The following is a 20,605-nucleotide window of genomic DNA, read 5'->3' as shown; positions in this document are numbered from 1 at the left end:
TCCTTTTGCCTGGGAAGCATCCCCAGCGCTGAGCAGCGATTTACTGGCAGGGCTGGGGAGAGCAGGAACGCTCAGCCCCTTCCCACAGGGCCAAAATAACCCAGGCAGAGGGACACGGGGGTTACGTGACCGCAGAGAGGCTTTGAAAACCTCTCCAAGCTTTCTGCCGTCCCCTCCCAGCTGCTCCTCAAGAGTCCCTGTGGAAAAACAGAGCCCTCGACCCCTGTCCTGGAAATGAGTGTTGTAAGGAGCTGGGCTGGGATGCCAACGGAGGGGCAGGGTGAGCTGGCCTTTCTCCTGGATCCGGGGTGGGATGGAATGAAGGAGGCTGGGCTGGGCTAAACTGGGATGGGATGGGATGGATGAGATGGGATGGGATGGGATGGGGTGCAGCTGCTGTCCCCCAGGAATAGAAGGATTTGCTGCCACATGCAGCCAGCCTGAGCATCCCTGTGAATCTCTTGATGATCCCCCTGTGGATCTCTCGATGATCGCCCTGTGGATCTCTCGATGATCTCTCTTTGCAGAGCCAGCCCTGAGCAGCTCTGTGCCACCCCAGAGCCCCCTCAGAGGGACCCCGCTGTCCCTGCCCCGTGGGGACAAGGCCAGCACAGCAGGGATGACCGCGCTGCTCCGTCCCAGGGCTGGCACTGCCCTTTCCCCGCCTTTTCCCAGCTCCAGCAGCCCCGGAGGGTTCTGCTGCTGAGCTGATCCGTGCCTGGAGGCGGCCTGGCCGCGGTTCAGGGATGCCCGGGCTGGGGGAGCTTTCTCTCTCTCTGCTCATTACCCAGACAAACCGTCTGGGCCGCGTCCCCGCGCCCCGAGGCGCGGCAGGGCCCGGCTGGTGCCTGCCAGATCTAATCGGGAGCGTCTGCAGCGCTGATGGATGGCGGGGGAGAGGCGCTGGCGCCGCCACCTGAGCCCGGGGCGGCGTTCGGAGCTGCCGGGATGGGGACGGCATCCAGGGGGCATCCAGGGGGCATCCAGGGCAGGATCCAGGGCATCCAGGGCAGGGATCCAGGGGGCATCCAGGGCAGGATCCAGGGCAGGATCCAGGGCAGGATCCAGGGCAGGGATCCAGGGCAGGGATCCAGGGGGCATCCAGGGGGCATCCAGGGCAGGGATCCAGGGCAGGATCCAGGGCAGGATCCAGGGCAGGATCCAGGGCAGGGATCCAGGGAAGGATCCAGGGCAGGGATCCAGGGCAGCATCCAGGGCAGGATCCAGGGGGCATCCAGGGCAGGATCTAGGGCAGGATCTAGGGCAGGATCCAGGGCAGGATCCAGGGCAGGATCCAGGGGGCATCCAGGGGGCATCCAGAGCAGGATCCAGGACAGCATCCAGAGCTGCCGGGATCGGGGACAGCATCCAGATCACACAGGATCCAGGGCAGCATCCACACCCGGCAGGATCCAAGACAGCGTCCAGATCCCAGAGGATCCAGGGCAACATCCGGAACCTCTTGGGATCCAGAGCAGCGTCCAGCCCTGGGATCCAGGGCAGTGTCCACAGCCCCCTCTGTGCCCGGGGGTCTCCCCTCCCCACCCCCTCTGTACCCCATCCCAGGGGTCTCCCCTCCCCACCCCATCCCAGCTCCTGCCGCTTCCAGCCCTCCCCGCCGCCGGTTCCTCCCTCCCTGCCCTCCTCGCCCGCCGTTAATTGCCTCCCTAATTGGTTCAGTAGGGGGGATCTCGGGGGCGCCGGGCAGGGCTCGGAGCGCTGACACCGAGGAGCCTTTGGCCGCCTTTGGCCGCCGATCCCGGCTCTGTGGCGGTCCTGGCACCGAGGCGGGGCTGGGCAGGCTGGCATTGGCAGCCGGGCTCTGTTCCAGCTGGCAATGCCACCGCTGGGGACAGCCCGACAGCCCCCGGCCCGGCATGGGGACCCGGCAGGAGGGGGAGGATGAGGAGGAGGAGGAGGAGGATGGCAGCGTCCCCTGTGCCCTGGGACGGGACCGTGACCCCGCCTGTGCCGTCCTTGGGGACAGCCCCGTGTCCCCAGGGCCTGTCTGGCCATCCCGGCTGGCTCCGGGCTGACACTGATGGATTCGGGTTGGGCAAGAGCCCGGCCGTGAGCCCAGGCTGTGCGCAGGGGACACGGCAGGGACACGGCAGGGACACGGCAGGGACACGGCAGGGACAGGGACACGGCAGGGACACGGACACGGCAGGGACACGGCAGGGACACGGCAGGGACAGGGACACGGCAGGGACACGGCAGGGACACGGCAGGGACACGGCAGGGACAGGGACACGGCAGGGACACGGCAGGGACACGGCAGGGACATGGCAGGGACAGGGACACGGCAGGGACACGGCAGGGACACGGCAGGGACAGGGACATGGCAGGGACACGGCAGGGACACGGCAGGGACATGGCAGGGACACGGCAGGGACACAGACACTGCAGGGACACGCTAGCCCTTCTTGGGGACACCGCAGGGACACATTGGCCATTTCCAGGGACACTGTAGGGACACTGCGGGGACACTCTGGCCATTTCCAGGGACATGCCCGGCTGGCAGTGCCTGTGCCAGCCCTGCAGGATGTCCCTCTCTGCCCCAGACAGTTCGTGGCACAAAATCCCAAAGGATTTGGGTGCCCCAGCGCTCCCTGGAGCTGCCCCGTGTGGGGTCTCGGTCACCCTGATGGGACATGGCAGCAGATTTGTCCCCTTTGGGTGGTAAAAGTGAATTTCAGGGGCTCTGGGTCTGCTCCTTCCCTGCTGGACGGGCAGGGCTGTGACACTGAGGGGACAGGCAGGAATGTGACACTGACACAGGCAGGAATGTGACACTGACACAGGCAGGAATGTGACACTGGTACAGACAGGAATGTGACATTGGCCCAGGGCTGTGACGCTGGGACAGGCAGGGCTGTGACACTGAAGTGTCCCCGCACACAGAAGTGACACTTCTGGGGTCCGGGGGTGGCAGTTGATTTTGCTGATGCTCCTGCACAGAGCCACCACAGCTGTCCCCATTGCCACCCACACGTCCCCAGGCAGGGCCATCGCTGCCAGCCACCCCCAGCCTGCTGCAGTGTGTCCCCGTGTCCCCAGGGCCGGCCCTGCCATGTCCCTGTGTCCCCAGGGCCGGCCCTGTCGTGTCCCCGTGTCCCCAGGGCCGGCCCCTGCCATGTCCCCGTGTCCCCAGGGCCGGCCCTGTCGTGTCCCCGTGTCCCCAGGGCCGGCCCTGTCGTGTCACCGTGTCCCCAGGGCCGGCCTTGCGTTGCCACTGTGTCCCCAGGATCAGCCCTGCTTGGTCCCTGTGTCCCCAGCCAGGTCCCAGCTGTCCCCAGCCCTGCCAGCACGCTGTCACAGCGTCACCCCAGATCCCCAAAGTGTCCCCGTGTCCCTCCCAGCTGGCGCCTGGCCCTGCAGCTAATGGGGGATGCAGCAATTACGGGGCCGGATTGATTAAATCCTAATTAAATCCTAAATCAGGGAGCTTTCAAACAGCCCTGAGCTTTCCCAGCTGGGGCTGGGCAGGGGCTGTGGCACAGGATGTGTCCTTCTGTCCTTCTGTCACCCCTGCTCCGTGTGGCGTGGCACAGGAGGGGACACCGGGCACTGTGACCGGGGACAATCGGTGACAATGCCACCTCTGCCTCCTGTGATGGCGATTTGGGGGCGTCAGGAGGAATTCCTGCATGGGCAGGGCTGAGAAGCATCGGGAGGAGCTGCCCAGGGAGGGCTCAGTGCCCATCCCCGGGGGTGGCACCATGGGGACAGGGTGGCACTTGGTGACCCCAGAAATGTCATTAATTCTGGGATTCTGTGACACCCACGAGTGACAGGTGACTGTGGCTCTGCCCAGGGGACAGGGTGGCACTCGGTGACCCCAGAAATGTCAGTAATTCAGTAATTCTGTGACATCCACGAGTGACAGTGACAGTGACAGCCACGGAGCCAGCTCTGCTTGCCCCTGTGCGAGCTCATTAAGGTTGCTAATTAGCTGATTGCGGGGGTGGCAATCAGAAGAAGGCTCTCAGGGCACTGTAGTGCCAAGGCGAAGCTGTGTCCGGGGCTCTCTTTGCAGCGGGGGGAGCGGTGACAATGACACCACAGCGACACGACAGTGACAGCGCCGCCTTGTCGCGCCCGCCCGCGCCGCCCGCCCGCCTCGCTTTGAGGCCGCCGCGCCCGCGCCAACCGCAGAGCCGAGGGCGGGCCCCGCCCCCGCCGCGCTGCTATTGGCTGAGAGCCGCGGGGGGCGGGGCCAGCCCGCTGACACGTGTGCGCACCCGGAAGCGGCGGCGGGACCGGCCCGGCCCGGGCGGAGGTACCGGGAGGGAACCGGGAGGGAACCGGGAGGGACCGGGGTTCGGATCCGGGTGGGGACGGGCGGTTCTGGCACCGCCCCGCAGCCCCGGCTGTGGGAGTTGCGGGGGTCTCGGTAGCGGCCGGGGCACCGGGGGTGCCGCGTTCGGGGGGCTCGGGGCTTGCGGTGGCTGCGGGGCTGGGGGGTTCGGGGGTGCCGGGGTGAGCCCGCGGCTCAGCGGTGTGCGGGATTGAGGGGTGCGGGGTCCTGGGGCTGGCCCGGGGCGTTTGGGGTTGGGGGCTCGGGGCTCCGGGGGCTCCGGTTTGGGGGTCCTGGCACCGGCTGGAGCTCGGGGTTTGGGGGTTCGCTGCTGCCAGGACCGGCCCCATGGCTGGAGGGCCCCGGGGTGCCGGTGTTGGGTTGGGGAGGGGGCTTGGGGGTGTTTGGGTGCTCCTGGGTGGGCTGTAGGACCCCTGTAGGAATGGGGGGGATCGTCCTGGGGGGGGCTGAGATGGGAAATCCGCGGGGTCTGAGCCGGGCAGGGGCTGGGAAAAGCCTTGGGGAGGGGGCTGGGGGCTGGGAGAGCCTTTGGAGCTGCCACTGGTGTGTGTATATTTCATAAATATTCACATTTAAATTTACCAATCCCTGTCTATTTCATATATACTCACATAGAAACCTATCAATCCCTGTATATTTCATGTATATTCCCATATAAACCTATCAACCCCTGTGTATTTCGTGTATATTCACATATAAACCTATCAATCCCTGTATATTTAATATATGAGCCTATTAACCCCTGTGTATTTCATATATATTCACATATAAACCTATCAATGCCTGTATATTCCATTTATTTGCACACAAACATATCCATGCAGGTGTATGTTATAAATTCATTCATCTGGATTTCCAGCCTGGCTGGATTTCCGTGGCACTGCTGCTCCCTGGGCCATTCCCGGTGCTCACTGCCCGTTTCCCGGCTTTTATTGCCCATTCCTGGGGATTTGTTGCCCTTTTCCAGGCATTTGTTGCCCGTTTCCCGGGGATTTGTTGCCCCTTTCCCCTTTCCCGAGGTGCTGGGAGGCGTTTCACCTTCCCCACCAGGAAAACCAGGGGCACAAAAAGGGGTCTGGGCGAGGTGTGAGCCCAAAACCTGCTGGGGTTCTGCTCCAGGTGGGATCTGCTGGCTGCTGATGGGCTCAGCTTAGATTGCAAAGCCTGGCCTAAGGGGGACAGGGAGCTTAGGGGGGATGGTTGGGCTGGCTGTGGGGTCTGGGTGGGGTCTGGGTGGGTTTGGGGGTCTCTGGCTGTTCCCCCAATTCAGTTTTTCTCTCCCAGGCCAGGATGATCCCGGGGCTGGGCCCAGGGCTGCAGGCACTGCTGGGCACTCTGCTCACCTGGGCCCTGACAGCAGCAGGGTCAGCGCTGGTGTTCGTGTTCTCCAGAGGCCAGGTGAGCCTGGGCTCCCACAGATCCCAGCCCCAGGGCAGCCCCTGAACCCCTGGAATCAGCCCCTGGGCCTTGGGTCCCACGGGATCCCAACCACGGGGCAACTCCTGAGCCCTGGAATCCCACAGATCCCACAGGATCCCAGTCCAAGGGCAGGTGAGCCCTGGGATCTCACAGGTCCCACAGGATTCCAACCCTAGGGTGTCTCCTGAGCCCCTGGAACCAGCCCCTGAGCCCTGGGATCCCACAGATCCCACAGGATTCCAACCCTAGGGTGTCTCCTGAGCCCCTGGAACCAGCCCCTGAGCCCTGGGATCCCACAGATCCCACAGGATCCCAATCCAAGGTCAGGTGAGCTCTTGGGATCAGCCCCTGAGTCCCTGGAATCAGCCCCTGGGATCCCACACATCCCACAAGATCCTGACCCTGGGATCAGCCTCTGAACCCCTGGAATCGTCCCCTCAGCCCCAGGATCCCACAGATCCCGCAGGACCCCGGTGCAGGGCCGGGTGAGGCCTGGCACCCCTCAGGACCTGAGCTGTGCCCTGCTCCTGCCCGGCTTTCCCTGCCTGCTCCCAGCTCTGAGGGGCAAGAAGAACAAAACCCCAGCTCCTCTGCCATCACCAGGAGGGGAAGGAAAATCAACAATCAAATTTCTGAGCCTGGAATGTGAATGTGCCCCTGGGGCTCTGTGGGCAGCTGCAGCTCCCCTGCCTCTAACCTGGCTCTGGTTTCCAGGGCAGGATTTGGGTCAGGCCCTGCTCACAAGGAGCAGAGTGAGGAGCTCCAAGTCATCCTGGATCCAAAATTAGAGCCCTCCTTGGCCAGGGTGCTCCCGATTGCCCGAGATGGATTCATTATTTATGCCTTGGTCTTGTGATGCTTTATTCAGGAGCTGCCTGCTCAGGGAGGCTCCCTTGGAGCAGCACTTGGCATTTCTTCCTTGGGGAGGGGGTGAAACCTGCCCTGGGAGGGGCAGGGACAGCCCCAGGTGTGCCCAAACCCCAGTGCCAGCCTGGATTGGGGCACTGCCAGGGCTCCAGGGGCACCCACAGCTGCTGTGGGCACCCCATCCTGCCATGCCAGGGCACAATTCCTGCTCAAATCCCCTCCTGAGCCCTCCCCAGCCTGGGCACCCTCTCCCAGCCCTGTGGGCAGTGCCCTCACACCAGCTCAGGGTGGTTTCATTGTGGTTTTGTTGTTTGCTTTTATTTCCAGAGGCGGATCCTGGATGGGAGCCTGGGCTTTGCTGCAGGGGTGAGTGCAGCCTCCTCCTCCTCCTCCTCCTCCTCCTCCTCCTCCTCCTCCTCCTCCCCGCGCTCTCTGCAGCCCCTCCACGCTTGGTTTGGTTCTCCACTCGAGCTAAAATCCCTTGGGTGATTCCCTGAGGGCAGGGAAGGGCTGAGGGTAGAGGTGGCACCAGGATGGGCACGAGGCCCCCTTGGCTCTCTGCAGTTCAGTTCCCCAATTCCTGGGGGCTCTGTGCCTGCCTGGATTTGTGCTTGAAACCCTCAGGAGCAGAGGGAAGGCAGAGCTGCAGCTCTCCATGGAGGCTGCGTGTGCAGTGTGGGGCTCTCTCCTGGAGGATAAACCTGCAACTGTGGGGTTGGGGGAGCTGTGCAGGGGTTGGGGGAGCTGTGCAGGGGTTTGGGGGAGCTGTGCAGGGGTTTGGGAGCTGTGCAGGGGTTTGGGGGAGCTGTGCAGGGGTTTGGGGGAGCTGTGCAGGGGTTGGGGAATGCGGGGCTGGCACTGCCCAGGTGCTGGGGCCCCACCCAGACTCATTAAATCCCTCGTTAATTATCGAGTCCAGCTGCTCAGCCCCACCCTGCAGGTGCTGGAGGGCGCCTGGATGTGCTCTGGGGGTGGTGCCCCAGCAGCTGGACTCGATAATTAATGAGGGAAACAAAGGGGATTTAATGAGTTGGGTGGGGCCAGTGCCAGCCCCGCATTCCCCAAACCCCTGCACAGCTCCCAAACCCCTGCACAGCTCCCCAAACCCCTGCACAGCTCCCCAAACCCCTGCACAGCTCCCCAAACCCTGTACAGCTCCCCAAACCCCTGTACAGCTCCCCAAACCCCTGCACAGCTCCCAACCCCTGCACAGCTCCCCAAACCCCTGCACAGCTCCCAAACCCTGTACAGCTCCCAAACCCTGTACAGCTCCCAAACCCTGTACAGCTCCCCCAACCCCTGTACAGCTCCCAAACCCTGTACAGCTCCCCCAAACCCCTGCACAGCTCCCCCAAACCCCTGCACAGCTCCCCCAAACCCCACAGTTGCAGGTTTATCCTCCAGGAGAGAGCCCCACACTGCACACGCAGCCTCCATGGAGAGCTGCAGCTCTGCCTTCTCTCTGCTCCTGAGGGTTTCAAGCACAAATCCAGGCAGGCACAGAGCCCCCAGCCCATCCCAGTGCTCCCAGTGTGCTGGGCTGTGTCACCTGGCTGTGCCCTGTGTCACCTGTGTGCCAGGGGCTGTGTGTGCTCCCTGCAGGGTGGGTATTGTCCCCCTTTGGAGGCTGTGGGGGATCCCTGGGCTGACGTTTCTGCAGGGATCCCAGCAGGATGAGGAGCTGCTGAGGCCACCAGGTGCCCCTGGCACAGCTCAGAGCCAGCCCTGCCCGGCCCAGGTGTGGCTGAGCTCCTGCAAACATTGGCTGTGCCCCCAGCTCTGCCAGCTGGCAGCGCCCAGAGCAGGAGGGGGATTGTGCCTGGAGGGGCCAGGGGGCATTGGGGACACCAGGATCCCCCTGAGTTTGGGTTTTCCCAGCTGGGCACTGTTGCCATTGCTTGGCCAACAGCTGGGTCTGCACCTTTTCCCTGCCTCAAAAGGGTTCAACAACACAAGGAGCCTTTCCTTGTCCTCCCTTTTCCTTCTTCTTTCCCCCCTTTTTTTCCTTCTTTCCTTTCCCTTTCCCCCTTTTTTCCCTTCCTTTCTTCCCCCCCCCCCCCCTTTTTTCCCCTTTTTTCCTTCCCTTTCCCCCCTTTTTTCCCCTTTTTTCCTTCCCTTTCCCCCCTTTTTTCCTCTTTTTTCCCTTTCTTTCCCTCCCCTTTTTTCCCTTTCCTTTCCCTCCTTTTTTCCTTTTCCTTTCCCCCCTTTTCTCCCCTTCCTTTTCCCCCCTTTTCCCCTTTCATTTTCCCCTTTCATTTTCCCCCTTTTTTCCCTTTCATTTTCCCCTTTCATTTTCCCCCTTTTTTCCCTGCAGCTGCTCTGGGTGTGCTGGGGTGAGCCTGGGCACGTGGATAAATGGAACTGGGCTGTACTGGGCTGTACTGGGAGTGCCTTTCCCTGCCCCAGTTCCCTCTGCAGTCCCAGCTGATCCCAGTTCTGCAGGCAGGAGCTCTGAGCTTTTGTGTTTCCATAGAGACAAAGCTTTGCTTGCTGGGGCATCTGATGGCAAATTCTGCTTTTTCTCTTAAATCTTGATATCCTTAAATGAGATTTTAAAATTTTTTTGTTAATTTATTTTTTCTCTGTGGTGCTGCAGGGCTGGGCTCAGCCACCAGGAACAAACACCTGCAGCTTTCCCTCTGCCTGGGCTGCGCTTTGGTTTTTCCCCTGTCCCAAATGGAGCAGGAAATCATCCTGAACCCTCCCCAGGCACCCTGGGATCAAACATTCCCTAAAACAGCTCCAGGAGCTCACTCAGCTCTGCTTAATGGAGCTTCCATGAAGCCAAGTGGAAAAGTTTGGCAAGGAAAGTGCCCTGCCAATGTCTTCATCCTCCACCTGCCTTTCCCACTCCTTTTCCAGCATTTCCTGCTCCCCAGTGTCCCTTGGTGTCCCCACCCCATCCCAGGGATCCCACAGGAGGGAGGCCAGGCCCTCCTGATTTAATCAGGGATTTAATTGCAGCCCAGCCCTGGCTCTGTGGATAAATTGTACTGGGATGCACTGAGATGTACATCCCACTTCAATTTATCCACATTTTCCCCCTTTTTTTTCCTTTTTCCTTTTTCCTTTCTGAATTTTCACTCCAAACGAGGCTCCCCAGCCACGGGGGCCCTGCAGGATCCCTGGGTTTGGGGGGCAGAATTTGGGGGATCCCTGCACTGGATCCCTGTGGAAGGAGGTGCCAGCCCTGGGAGAGGTTTGGGATTAAATCCTGTTGGGTTTGGAGGGATTCCGAGCAGGTGGGCAGGAGCTCCAGGGGATCCTAAATCAGCTGAGCCCTGGGAGCTCCTAAATCCCCAAATCCCGCCCTGGGCTCAGGGCTGGGCTGAGGAGAAGCTGCTGAGGGGCTCCCTGGCACCTCGGGGTGCTCTGGAAATCTGTGACAAACCCTCCCAGCCCCTGGGGCTGCCAGAATCAACGCAATAAACGGAATAAATGGAATAATTCCCTTTCCTGCGGCTGGCTCAGAGCTGTGTCAGCACTGCCCTGGAGCCCTGAGCTGTGGGATCCTGGCAGAGCTGGGGGCTGAGCTCTGTTTGCTGTGCAGGAACGAGATGAGATGCTCACACGAGCTGACAGCAGCACCCTCCCAGCCTCTCCCGCTGGGCTGCGTGGTTGTTTGTCACAGGAGGTGGCATTTGAAGGATGAGGTGTGACAGCCCTGCTGCAGGCTGGCGTGACAGCCCCGCTGCTCTTGCTCACCCTCAGCGCTGAGATTGACACAGGCAGCTCTGCCTCCTGCTCTGCCCTGAGCCCTGGGCTGGGCTGGCGCTGCAGGAGGGGAGGTTTGGGGTGGGAGCTGGGGAGGAGTTCCCCGGGAAGGTGTTGGGAAACTGGCAGGAGGTTTGGGAGTTGGGAAGGAATCCTCTGGGAAGCTCTTGGGATGTCGACAGGAGATTTGAGGTGGAGATTGGGAAGGTTGGGACACTGGCAGGAGCTTTGGGGTGGAAATCGGGAAGGTTGGGACACTGGCAGGAGGTTTGGGGTGGAAACTGGGAATGTGTTGGAACACTGGCGGGAGGTTTGGATTGGAAATTGGGAAGGAATTCTCTGGGATGGTGTTGGGACACTGGCAGGACATTTAGGATGGAAATTGGGGAGGAATTCTGTGGGATGGTGTTGGGACACTGGCAGGAAGTTTGGGTTGGGAGTTGGGAAGGAATTCTGTGGGAAGCTCATGGGACACTGGCAGGAGCTTTGGGGTGGAAATTGGGAAAGAATTCTCTGGGATGCTGTTGGGACACTGGCAGGAGCTTTGGGGTGAAAACTGGGAATGTGTTGGAACACTGGCGGGAGGTTTGGATTGGAAATTGGGGAGGAATTCTGTGGGATGGTGTTGGGACACTGGCAGGAAGTTTGGGTTGGGAGTTGGGGAGGAATTCTGTGGGAAGGTGTTGGGGCACTGGCAGGAGGTTTGGGATGGAAATTGGGAAGGAATTCCCAGTGAGGATGTTGGGACACTGGCAGGAATCCCCACTGAGGGTGTTGTGACACTGTTCCAGGTGCCCACAGCAGCTGTTCTTGCCCCTGGCAGTGCCCAGGCCAGGCTGGACCGGGCTGGCAGCACCTGGGACAGTGTCAGTGTCCCTGTCGTGGTGGCACTGGATGAGCTTTGAGGTTTTTTCCAGCCCACACCATTGTGGGGCTCTGAGCCCCCTGCCCAGGGGATTTCCTGGGGTTCTGGGTTGCAGGGCACAGCTGGGGTCCCTTTCCCCAGCCCCCTCTGGGCTCTGCTGATCCCTGCATCCCACACCGTTCCTGCTCTGGGATTCCCTTCCCTCCCGCCCCGTGGGTCTCACTGCTCCCCTCCTGTCCCCAGGTGATGCTGGCAGCCTCCTACTGGTCCCTGCTGGCCCCTGCCATCGAGCTGGCCCAGGAGTCCGGCACCTTTGGGGCCTTCTCCTTCTTCCCCGTGGCCGCTGGCTTTGCCCTGGGGGCAGCGTTCGTCTACGGGGCCGACCTGCTGCTGCCAGAGCTGGTGAGTGGGGCTGGGGGCTCATCCCAGTGTTCCTCAGTGGGACTGTGGGGCTGGGGGCTCATCCCAGTGTTCATCAGTGCCATTGTGGGGCTGGGGGCTCATCCCAGTGTTCATCAGTGGGACTGTGGGGCTGGGGGCTAATCCCAATGTTCATCAGTGGGACTGTGGGGCTGGGGGCTCATCCCAGTGTTCATCAGTGGGACTGTGGGGCTGGGGGATCATCCCAGTGTTCATCAGTGGGACTGTGGGGCTGGGGGCTCATCCCAGTGTTCATCAGTGGGACTGTGGGGCTGGGGGATCATCCCAGTGTTCATCAGTGGGACTGTGGGGCTGGGGGATCATCCCAGTGTTCATCAGTGGGACTGTGGGGCTGGGGGCTCATCCCAGTGTTCATCAGTGCCATTGTGGGGCTGGGGGCTCATCCCAGTGTTCATCAGTGGGACTGTGGGGCTGGGGGATCATCCCAGTGTTCATCAGTGGGACTGTGGGGCTGGGGGCTAATCCCAATGTTCATCAGTGGGACTGTGGGGCTGGGGGCTCATCCCAGTGTTCATCAGTGGGACTGTGGGGCTGGGGGATCATCCCAGAGCGGTGAGTGGGGCTGGGGGCTCATCCCAATGTTCATCAGTGAGGTTGTGGGGCTGGGGGTCATCCCGGTGTTTATCAGTAGGATTGTGGGGCTGGGGGTCACCCCGGTGTTCTTTTATGGGATTGGGGGGCTGGGGTGTCATCCCAGAGCTGGTGAGTGGGATGGGGGATCATCCCAGTCCTGGTCACTGGGAATTCCCAGTTTGGGAGCTCATCCCAGTGTTCATCAGTGAAAATTCCAGGCTGGGGGCTTATGCCAGGGTTCATCAGTGGGAATTCCCAGTTTGGGGGATCATCCCAGTGTTCATTTGTGGGATTGTGGGGCTGGGGGATTATTCCAGTGCTGTCAGAGGGAATTCCCAGTTTGGGGGCTCATCCCAGTTCTGTCACTGGTAATTCCCAGTTTGGGAGCTCATCCCAGTTCTGTCACTGGTAATTCCCAGTTTGGGGGCTCATCCCAGTTCTGTCACTGGGAATTCCCAGTTTGGGGGTTCATCCCAGTGCTGACACTGGGAATTCCCAGTCTGGGCATTCCTGCCCTTCCTCCAGCTGCAGAGAACACCAGCTGGTAGCTGGGCATGGTGAATTCTCTCCCAGATTAATCAATTTGTGATTTCCCTGAGCCCTGCCTGGCTCTGGCAGTGCTGGATGCAGTTCAGACTCTCTGAGCTCTGTTATATTTTTATAATCTCTCTGTTTTTCCCCTTTCACGCTCGTGCCTTTGTCCTTCCTGCTGGCAGCTCCTCTCTCACAGCTCAGGTGTGACCTCCCTGTGTCCCAGGGGCTGCACTGGCAGAGCTGCCAGCCCCGGCACTGCTGCTCAAAATACAAATAAATGGGGAGCTGCTGGATTCCTGCAGCTGCCAGCACCAGAATGGGGCAGCCAGGGAAGAATTTCCACATTTCCGAGGAGATCCTTTCAGTTTTCACAATGGTGCAGCCAGGGAAGAATTTCCACATTTCCAAGGAGATCCTTTCAGTTTTCATGTTGAGTTCAGTGGGATTTTCCTGCTCTGTGGTTATGAGGAAGGAGGGGGAGGTTTTAGGAGGCTGTAGCACCAACCTTCTGCTTTCCCTGGGTTTTGGAGAGGGGTCACAGCTCAGTCAGCTGGGAGGAGAATTGCTGGGTGTTGTGGGGTCACTCTGTCCTGGTTTGAAAGCCAGGTGTGTGCTGAGGAAGGCAGGAGCCTGCCCTGAAATGGAAAATGGAAACTTCCTAAATTCCATCCTAAATTCCTAAATTCCATCCTAAATTCCTAAATTCCTTCCTTCCTAAATTTCTTCCTTCCTAAATTCCTTCCTGCCTTCCTTCCAAATTATTATATTTTTGAAATTAGGATGGGAATTTAGGGGCAGAGAACAGAGGTTGCACCTTCAGGATGGGAATTTGGGGATATTTTGAAAAGAACAGAGGCTGCACTGCAGGGTGGGAATTTGGGGATGTTTTAGGAATATTTTGGGCAGAGAACAGATGTTTCTCCTTTAGGATGGGAATTTGGGATATTTTGGGGGTGTTTTGGGCAGAGAGCAGAGATTGCACTGCAGAATGGGAATCTGGGGATGTTTTAGGAATATTTGGGGCAGAGAACAGAGATTGCACCTTCAGGATGGGAATTTGGGGGTGTTTTGGGCAGAGAACAGATGTTTCTCATTCAGGATGGGAATTTGGGATATTTTGGCGATGTTTTGGGCAGAGAACAGAGGTTGCACTGCAGGATGGGAATTTGGGCACAGCTCCAGGCTGGATAAAAACCACCTCTAAAAGCTTTTACTGACTCCTTGTCAGCCCAGAAGGGTTTTCCTGGAGCACCCCAGTGTTTGGGGTTTGCTCTGGCATGGGAAGGGTTAAGCTCCCAGCAGCTGGAGCCGTTCCATCCCTCACAAAAAGCAGATTTCATCTCTCCCATCTTTATCTTTGCCTTTCCCCCGGGTGTTTGTTCATCCTCCAGCTGAGCAGGGGATGCTGGTGGGGTTGGCAAAGCTCCCCAGAGGATTTGGGGGCACTTGGAGGGCACAAACATGTCCCAGGGCTTTGGAAAAAATTCATTTCCCCAGATTTCCTGGCATGGAACCTCAGTTTTAACCTGATTTTTCCTTTAAATGGGTTTTTTTTGGGTGCTGATGGTGCTGGGTGAGCCTCTGGTGCCTTTCCTAAAAAGGGTTTGGGGCTCAGCACATCTTCCCTGCCAAAGCCAAAACCTCTCTGAGGGAAAGTTTACTTTAAAAATTGACTGCAGCAGGTCCCTGATGGCTCAGCAGCTATTTTGGGTCTGCTGAAAGGCAGAAGAATGCTGGAATTAAGTGTTATTATTCCCATCCTTCAGAGCTGTCGTGCAGCTCTGCTGCCTGGGGTGGGTTTGGTTCAGAGTTTGGGGTTTTATTGGGTTTTATGGGGTTTTATTGGGGGTTGGGATGTGCTGCTTGTTCACAGTTTGGGGTTTATTGGGGTTGGGATGTGCTCCAGAGGATTCCCCAGCCCTGGCTCTGAGTTTCAGGCATTCCCTGCTGGATTTTCATCTCCAGGTGCAAATTTGCAGCACCAGGAGCTGGCCCAAAATATGGAGAATAAAGTGACACAACCAAAAAAAGTCCATTTTTGTACTCTTCTTTTGTCCCCAGAATATTAAATTGGATTAAATTAAATTTAATGCTGTGGGGAAATTAAGGAAATACAAAATATTTAGTGTTTTCCTACAAAAATATTGTAGGAAATCCAAAATATTCCTACGAAATATTGTAGGAAATGCCCCACAAGAAGCCATAAAAGGGCAAAAGTAATGTTATCAAAACATGCTGAAAGAAACACGAAATAGGATTGCTGTCAGGATTTCAGCAGAGTTATCTTTCATGATTATGGATCGAGGTTGGTGATCATGGAAAATTCACAGATAATTCCTGCTTTGGTTGGATTTTATTCACAGAAAATAAGGCTGGCTTGCTTGCAGACGCCATCCCTGAGGGGTTTCAGGCTCTGTGGCACTTGGGGACGTGGCTGGGGTGGCCCTGGGGGTTCTCAGAGGGTTTTTCTCCGCCCCGGGTGGTGTCACCGCTCTCTGTGAGCCCGCAGGAGCCGTCCCGGGGCATTCTCAGGGTGGCTTTGGGTGCAGAGCAGCCCCTGGGGCTCCCAGATTTGGATTTTGGTGGATCTCGGCCCCAGGGCAGGCAGGAATTCCCCGCTTTGCTCAGATTTCCTTTGCTCAGGGCAAAACAAACAGCAGCCCCGGTGTTTGTTTGGTTTTGTGCAGCCCTGGCCCTTTTCCACAGGCTGGGGGAGCAAGGAGGGATCTGGCTCTGGGAGGGAAAAACTTTGGGGTTTTTGGGAATGTAGCAAAGCCTCCCATTGGGAAACCTCCTTCTCTTTTATCTCTGAATAACCCAGAGTTACCTGGGCAGGGGTTTAATTAATTTATAATATATGGTTTTATATATACATATACATACATATACATATATATATATATACACACACACATATATACACATATATATACACATATATATACATACACACACATATATACACATATATATACATATATATATACACACATATATGCATAAAAATATATAATGAATATTAAATATATATAATGTATATTAAAATATAGTGTATATATATAATTATATATATTATATATATACATATATAATTATATATATACACATATATAATATATAGTGTACATAATAAATATGATCTATATAAAATATAAATAATATAAATTTTTATAATATATATCATTATATATACGCATATACGATTTTATATATATGCACACATATAGAAAATATATATAATGTATATAAAATATATAGATATAATATATAATTATATATAAACACATTTATAATTTTATATTTATATATATATACACATACATATATATATGTTTATAGATCCATGAGGGATTGATCCCTGTCTCCTGTCCCAGGTGATTTCTGCCATGAAAATCCCTGACCACCAAACCCACTCATGGGATCCTGTAAAAGACTCAGAACCTCAAAAGGTTTTATTTTTCCATCTTTATCCATGAAAACCTGGCTGTTTCCCACCCCTGGGCAGCACTTTAGTGCTCGGGATCCAGTGTGGCTGGGTAGGCTGGAATTATTTGCCAAAACCCCCACAAAATGCTAATTATCCTAATTTCTACCCGAGCATTTTGTTTTATTAATGGAGGTAAAGGCTTATTTACTGCCGCAGTGCAATTTGTCAGCTGCTCTTAATTAGGATTCTCTCTCATTATGTGTCAGGCATTTGATAAAAGCTTTATTTGGGGCTGGAGCTGCAGAGCTCCTGGTTCTGAGCTGGGATTTGGGGTTCAGTCCCTCCCGCCCTGCTCAGGTGTGTGGGGTCTGGGGCACTTTGGTGGGGTGGGAAATCCCTCTGGGAGAAACAGGGACAGAAATCCTGGTTTAATTCTTCATCCTTCCTTCCATGAGCTGCTGCTCTGCACAGAGCCCTCTCCATCACCCTTCCCCCGTCCATCACCCTTCCCCCGTCCATCATCCTTCCCCTCTCCATCATCCTTCCCCTCTCCATCCTTCCCCTCTCCATCATCCTTCCCCTCTCCATCATCCTTCCCCTCTCCATCATCCTTCCCCCGTCCATCATCCTTCCCCTCTCCATCATCCTTCCCCCGTCCATCATCCTTCCCCCGTCCATCACCCTTCCCCCGTCGATCACCCTTCCCCTCTCCATCATCCTTCCCCTCTCCATCATCCTTCCCCCGTCCATCATCCTTCCCCTCTCCATCATCCTTCCCCTCTCCATCATCCTTCCCCCGTCCATCACCCTTCCCCCGTCCATCATCCTTCCCCCGTCCATCATCCTTCCCCCGTCCATCATCCTTCCCCCGTCCATCATCCTTCCCCTCTCCATCATCCTTCCCCCGTCCATCATCCTTCCCCTCTCCATCATCCTTCCCCCGTCCATCATCCTTCCCCTGTCCATCATCTTTCCCCCGTCCATCATCCTTCCCTCTCCATCATCCTTCCCCCGTCCATCATCCTTCCCCTGTCCATCATCCTTCCCCTGTCCATCATCCTTCCCCTGTCCATCATCCTTCCCCTGTCCATCATCCTTCCCCTCTCCATCATCCTTCCCCTCTCCATCATCCTTCCCCTCTCCATCATCCTTCCCCTCTCCATCATCCTTCCCCTCTCCATCATCCTTCCCCTCTCCATCATCCTTCCCCTCTCCATCATCCTTCCCCTCTCCATCATCCTTCCCCTCTCCATCATCCTTCCCCTCTCCATCATCCTTCCCCTCTCCATCATCCTTCCCCTCTCCATCATCCTTCCCCTCTCCATCATCCTTCCCCTCTCCATCCTGAGCCTCCTTCCCAGGAGCAGGAATTGCTGGCAAGGCTGCTGGTGTTCCATGGGCTTGTCCCTCCTCCTGGTTCTGACATTCCCTGGGCTTTTCTCCCCTCCTGTTTCTGGTATTCCATGGGCTTTTCCCTCCTCCTGACTCTGATATATTCCATGGGCTTTTCCCTCCTTCTTGTCTGACATTCCCTGGGCTTTTCCCTCCTGGCTTTTCCCTCCTCCTGCTCTGGTATTCCATGGGCTTTTCCCTCCTCCTGACTCTGATATATTCCGTGGGCTTTTCCTTCCTCCTGGCCCTGCTATTCCATGGGTTTATCCCCCTCTGGCTCTGACATTCCCTGGGCTTTCCCTTCCTGATTTTTCCCTCCTCCTTGTCTGATATTCCATGGGCTTTTCTCCGCTCCTGGTCTGACATTCCATGAGCTTTTCCCTCCTCTTGGCTCTGATATATTCCATGGGCTTTTCTCCCCCACTGGCTCTGGCATTCCCTGGGCTTTTGCCTCCTCCTGGCTCTGACATTCCCTGGGCTTCTCCCTCCTGCTTTGGTATTCCACGGGCTTTTTCCTCCTCCTCCTGGCCCTGACATTCCCTGGGCTTCTCCCTCCTGCTCTGATATTCCACGGGCTTTTTCCTCCTCCTCCTGGCCCTGACATTCCCTGTTTTTCCCCCGTCCAGGCCCAGCCTTTGCTCCCTGCGTTTTCCCCATCTGTGCCTGGCCCGGGAGCATTCCCAGGAGCAGGAGGAGCAGGGGACGATCCCTCCCGCACCACCCCCTGTTTATCCGGCTCTGCTGCTCCCCAGCCCTGTCTGAGGCTGCTCAGAGCACAAGCCCCAATTAATTCCCCCTCAGGAAAGGCAAACCTGCCATTAGGGTGTCAGGAGGAGCAGGGGAGGCTCTGTCACTGCAGGAGCTGCTGCTGGGGGAATCCCAGCTCTGACTCACCGGGAGCTTTTGCTGCTTTTTCTGCTTTTTATTAAGCATGATTTTTCTGCTCTTTAAATTATTTTTATTCATTTGTTAATAAATTCATTTGTATTTATTTTTATTTAATTTGCTACTATTATTATTAATTATTTTATGATTTTTATTAGTATTATTTTATTTTATTTTTTATTATTTATTAAATTTTCTATTTAAATTTTTTCTTTTATTATTTATTGTATGTTTTTTAGTTATTTTTATTTTATGATTTATTTCTTTTTATATTATGTATTTTATGCTTCTTATTTTTATTTTTTATTTTATGCTTTTTTAGATTTTATTTTGTGCTTTTTATTTTATTTTTTTATATTATTTATTTAATGTTTTTATTTTTAACTTTTATTTTTATTTATTTTATACTTTTTATTATTTATTTCTTTTCATATTATTCATTTTATGCTTTTTATTTTTATTTCAAGAGGATATTTCTTGTTGGGACTCAGGTGCTTATTGGTTCTTATCCCTGTCACAATCTCACAAACCCTCAGTTCTGCAGCACAGACTAAAAATGGAGCCCTGTCTTTCTTTCTACAAGTTTTTTTTAAAGATAAATTGTCTAATTAAGAAATTACACCTAAACTATTTTTATTTTTAACTCTTTAACTAAGTACCTGTGGCGCACAATGTGGATTTTTATCCAATTACACAAAACCACCCAAACCCATGGAGAAGGGGAAAAAGAAGGAGCAACCTTGGCCCTAAAACCTCCAGCTTGCTTTACTACTGTATATTATGACTTTATTATTCTATTACTATATATTCTATTACTATATATATAATTTATTACTATATATTCTATTACTATATATATAATTTATTACTATATATTCTATTACTATCTATATAATTTAGTACTATATTCTAAACCCTGAAACTTTGAGGTTTTTCACCCTCTGATGTCACACACTTCTATGAACCCCCTCCCCCCTTTCCATAATTTCAGTTTTAGAATTGAATTCTGGAAGCTTCTCCACGTCAATGCAGTGTTGTCTTGGGGGTCAGTGCCTGGCAGCACAGAAAACCCAAAATTCTCAGTAGTAACCAGGTATTTTTATTGTATTTTTTAAATTGTATTTTTGTTGTAATTTTTTTTAATTATTTTTATTGTGTTTTTTTTTTTGTATATTTATTGTATTTTTTGGTATTTTTATTGTATTTTTCTTTATTGTATTTTGATTGTATATTTTTAACCAACCTTTCTGGGCTGATGAGGAGTCGGTGGTCATTTCTCCCAGGCTGTGCTGCGCTCTCCTCACGTCTGCAGGGCTGCCTGAGCACCCAGAGGAAGCCGTGTGTTAAAATAATGCAATTTAGCGCTGCTGCCTCTTCATTTGGGGCTGATGGATGCTGCCCGAGCCCTGTGCATCCTGCCAGAGCTCCCAGAGCTGCCTTCCCCTCCGCACGAGGGAAAACTGGGCAGGGACGAGCTGGGAATTGAAGGTTTGTTTGCTTTTCCCTCTCACCCTGGCAAAAATCCCGTGAAAATCCACGTGGGAAAAGGGGTGGGGCTGGCCAGGGTTTGGCAAATGTGTGCAGGACAGCTCCTGGTGATCCCAGCTGGTTGTTAAAATCTCTGTTAAAATCTCATTTTGTGGGGCACAAACCCCTCTGAGGGTGCAAGTGGTGCGAGGAATAAAATTCCCCCAGGATGAATAAAATTCCCCCAGGATAAAATAAAAATTCCCCAGGATAAAATAACCCCCCCCCCCCCCCCTCAAGGTTTGGCTATGGCTGGAAGAGGCAAATCTCCTCCCAGCATAAACTGGTTATTAAAATCACAATTAAAATCTCACTCTGTGGGGCACAAATCTCTCTGGAGGTGCAAGGAAAATAAAAATCCCCCAGGATAAAATAAATCCCCCCCCAAGTCTGACTATGGCTGGAAGAGGCAAAAAATCTCCCAGCCCACACTGGTTATTAAAATCTCAATTAAAATCTCATTTTGTGGGGCACAAACCCCTCTGAGAGTGCAGGGGGTGTAAGGAAAATAAAAACTCCCAAGGATAAAATAAAAATCCCCCCAGGATAAAATAAAGCCCCCCCAGAAAATCCCCCTCAAGTTTTGGCTGTGGCTGGAACAGGCAAATCTCCCGGCACACATTGGTTATTAAAATCTCAA

General features: G+C 54.8%; 1 protein-coding gene across 1 annotated transcript in view; it reads left to right on the top strand.

Annotated features, from left to right (window-relative positions):
• Positions 1-4,266: 4,266 nt before the first annotated feature.
• Positions 4,267-20,605, top strand: part of SLC39A11 (solute carrier family 39 member 11) — a 47,305-nt gene continuing 30,966 nt past the window's right edge. The window contains exons 1-4 of the mRNA XM_059485983.1: positions 4,267-4,282; positions 5,606-5,719; positions 6,935-6,973; positions 11,430-11,588. Of these exons, the coding sequence (XP_059341966.1) occupies positions 5,612-5,719; positions 6,935-6,973; positions 11,430-11,588 (306 nt within the window). The 5' untranslated portion in view covers positions 4,267-4,282; positions 5,606-5,611. The remainder of the gene's footprint in view (positions 4,283-5,605; positions 5,720-6,934; positions 6,974-11,429; positions 11,589-20,605) is intronic.

The sequence above is a fragment of the Ammospiza nelsoni genome, chromosome 19 (genome assembly GCF_027579445.1).
Source record: "Ammospiza nelsoni isolate bAmmNel1 chromosome 19, bAmmNel1.pri, whole genome shotgun sequence".
NCBI classification, from domain to species: domain Eukaryota; kingdom Metazoa; phylum Chordata; class Aves; order Passeriformes; family Passerellidae; genus Ammospiza; species Ammospiza nelsoni.
The sequence above is the reverse complement of the archived record's forward strand: the minus strand, read 5'-3'. Positions and strand labels throughout refer to the sequence as shown.